Raw genomic sequence first — 2167 nt, 5'->3', positions numbered from 1 at the left:
CTTCTGGCTGCGTGTTCCTCCTCGTGGCTCGGCAGCTGCTCCAGGCTCCGCGCTGCTCGCCAAAATCACTGCGGCTGTTTCTAAATGAGCCTTACCTGTGTGGTGGGCGGGTCCCTTGTGATTTACTAAGTGTTCATTGGTTGTTGTTTGACAGACAAACGGATTGACAAATCATGGTGAAGGGTTTTGTGTGACGAGTACTTTCCGCGCCAACGCACACCGGAAGTAAACAAAGTCGCGATTTGGACAAGTTCGGCGGGCCGGATTAAAAAGCCTAACGGGCCGGATGTGGCCCGCGGGCCGTAGTTTGCCCATGTCTGGGTTAACCCTAACCCTTGTGAGGTCAAAGGTCAGGGATGTCTGTGTGTACAGATTGTAAAGCCTTCTGAGGGGAGTTTGTAATTTGTGATTTTGGGCTATAAAAAATAAACTGAATTGAACAATTAGCTGTAACCAGCCCCCCCCCCCCTCTCACTTTTGTTCCAGCTGTTTAATGTAAAGGTTCAAATATAACAACAAAAAGAAGCTTGATGGATCACACCATCTTTGAACAGGTCCAGCATCAGAGGACTAAGAAGACCCTAAACAGATCCAGCATCAGAGGACTAAGAAGACCCTAAACAGATCCAGCATCAGAGGACTAAGAAGACCCTAAACAGATCCAGCATCAGAGGACTAAGAAGACCCTAAACAGATCCAGCATCAGAGGACTAAGAAGACCCTAAACAGATCCAGCATCAGAGGACTAAGAAGACCCTAAACAGGTCCAGCATCAGAGGACTAAGAAGACCCTAAACAGGTCCAGCATCAGAGGACTAAGAAGACCCTAAACAGATCCAGCATCAGAGGACTAAGAAGACCCTAAACAGGTCCAGCATCAGAGGACTAAGAAGACCCTAAACAGGTCCAGCATCAGAGGACTAAGAAGACCCTAAACAGATCCAGCATCAGAGGACTAAGAAGGTAATAAATAGCGTGGGCGGTGGCGTTACATCTTTTATTCACGCTTCTCTTTGGGGTCATCTTCAGTTCGACTAGCTCCGCCCCTTTGGCCTCTGTGGGTTGAACCGCCAATGGAGTCCAAAGTTGAAAGAGCATCTTTCCTGACCTCCATCTCCACGCCATACACATCCTCCTCCCCATTGAGGAGGTGACGGTGCTCCTCCTCCACCTTTGCGTCGGCGCTCTCCTCGCAGCGAGGCAGCGGGGCGCCGTCCGCCAGCTGCTGCTCCAAGTGCAGCCGCTTGGCGCGCCCGCTCGCCGACGCCGTCTCGAGGATCTGCTTCTCGGCCAGCCGGAGCTGGACCGCCACGCGGGAGTGGAGTGACAGGTCGGGTTCCTCCAGCATGGCGCCGTCCTCCTACAGGAGACCGGAGACGTTTGAATGGGTTCAAAAAGTGGGAGGGGCCTGAAGATCAGAAGTCAAGCTGCGTTCACACCTAAAATATTCTCAGCGCTTTACTCGCCGAGTTGACTCTTTTGTGGCTTTTCGCTTGACCCTCTTCATTCGCGCCTTAGAAGGGGGCGGGGCTTATCTCTGTGGCTTTACTCAGTGGAAACAGTTCTCATGTCCTTCATCCACATGAAGAACTGACCACTAGTTCTTTATACTTGTTGAGGACGTCACACACGTCTGAACATGTAACGCCCTGGTGTTGGGGTTCATGACATTCATTTATATACATACATGTATATAAACATATATACATGTATCTATATATACATATATGTGTATCTATATATATATACACACACATATATGTATATATACAAATAAATATATATATATACACATATATATCTATATACATATATATGAATACATGACATCACCGGTAGGCTCTCACAGCTCGGTGACCTTCACCTCTAGTCTGAATGTCTCTTCAGCTCAACTCTGATTGGCTCTCACGAGTTAGCATTGGACGAATTTTAATATTTCAACCCGTCACCGCACACAACCGTGTGTGTGTGTGCGGTGACTCCACTGGTGTGTGTGTGTGTGTGTGGTGACTCCACTGGTGTGTGTGTGTGTGTGTGTGGTGACTCCACTGGTGTGTGTGTGTGTGTGTGTGTGTGGTGACTCCACTGGTGTGTGTGTGTGTGTGTGGTGACTCCACTGGTGTGTGTGTGTGTGTGGTGACTCCACTGGTGTGTGTGTGTGTGTGGT

The 2167-nt window shown here is 49.1% G+C and overlaps 1 protein-coding gene across 3 annotated transcripts in view; it reads right to left on the bottom strand.

The window, feature by feature from the left end:
- Positions 1–983: 983 nt before the first annotated feature.
- Positions 984–2167, bottom strand: part of setd3 (SET domain containing 3, actin histidine methyltransferase) — a 23346-nt gene continuing 22162 nt past the window's right edge. For all 3 annotated transcript variants that reach the window (XM_056410784.1, XM_056410785.1, XM_056410786.1), the window contains exon 13: positions 984–1360. In XM_056410784.1, the coding sequence (XP_056266759.1) occupies positions 998–1360 (363 nt within the window). In that variant the 3' untranslated portion in view covers positions 984–997. The remainder of the gene's footprint in view (positions 1361–2167) is intronic.

Source organism: Pseudoliparis swirei, unplaced genomic scaffold (genome assembly GCF_029220125.1).
Source record: "Pseudoliparis swirei isolate HS2019 ecotype Mariana Trench unplaced genomic scaffold, NWPU_hadal_v1 hadal_27, whole genome shotgun sequence".
Taxonomy (NCBI): Eukaryota; Metazoa; Chordata; class Actinopteri; order Perciformes; family Liparidae; genus Pseudoliparis; species Pseudoliparis swirei.
This window is presented reverse-complemented; position numbering and strand designations above follow the sequence as displayed.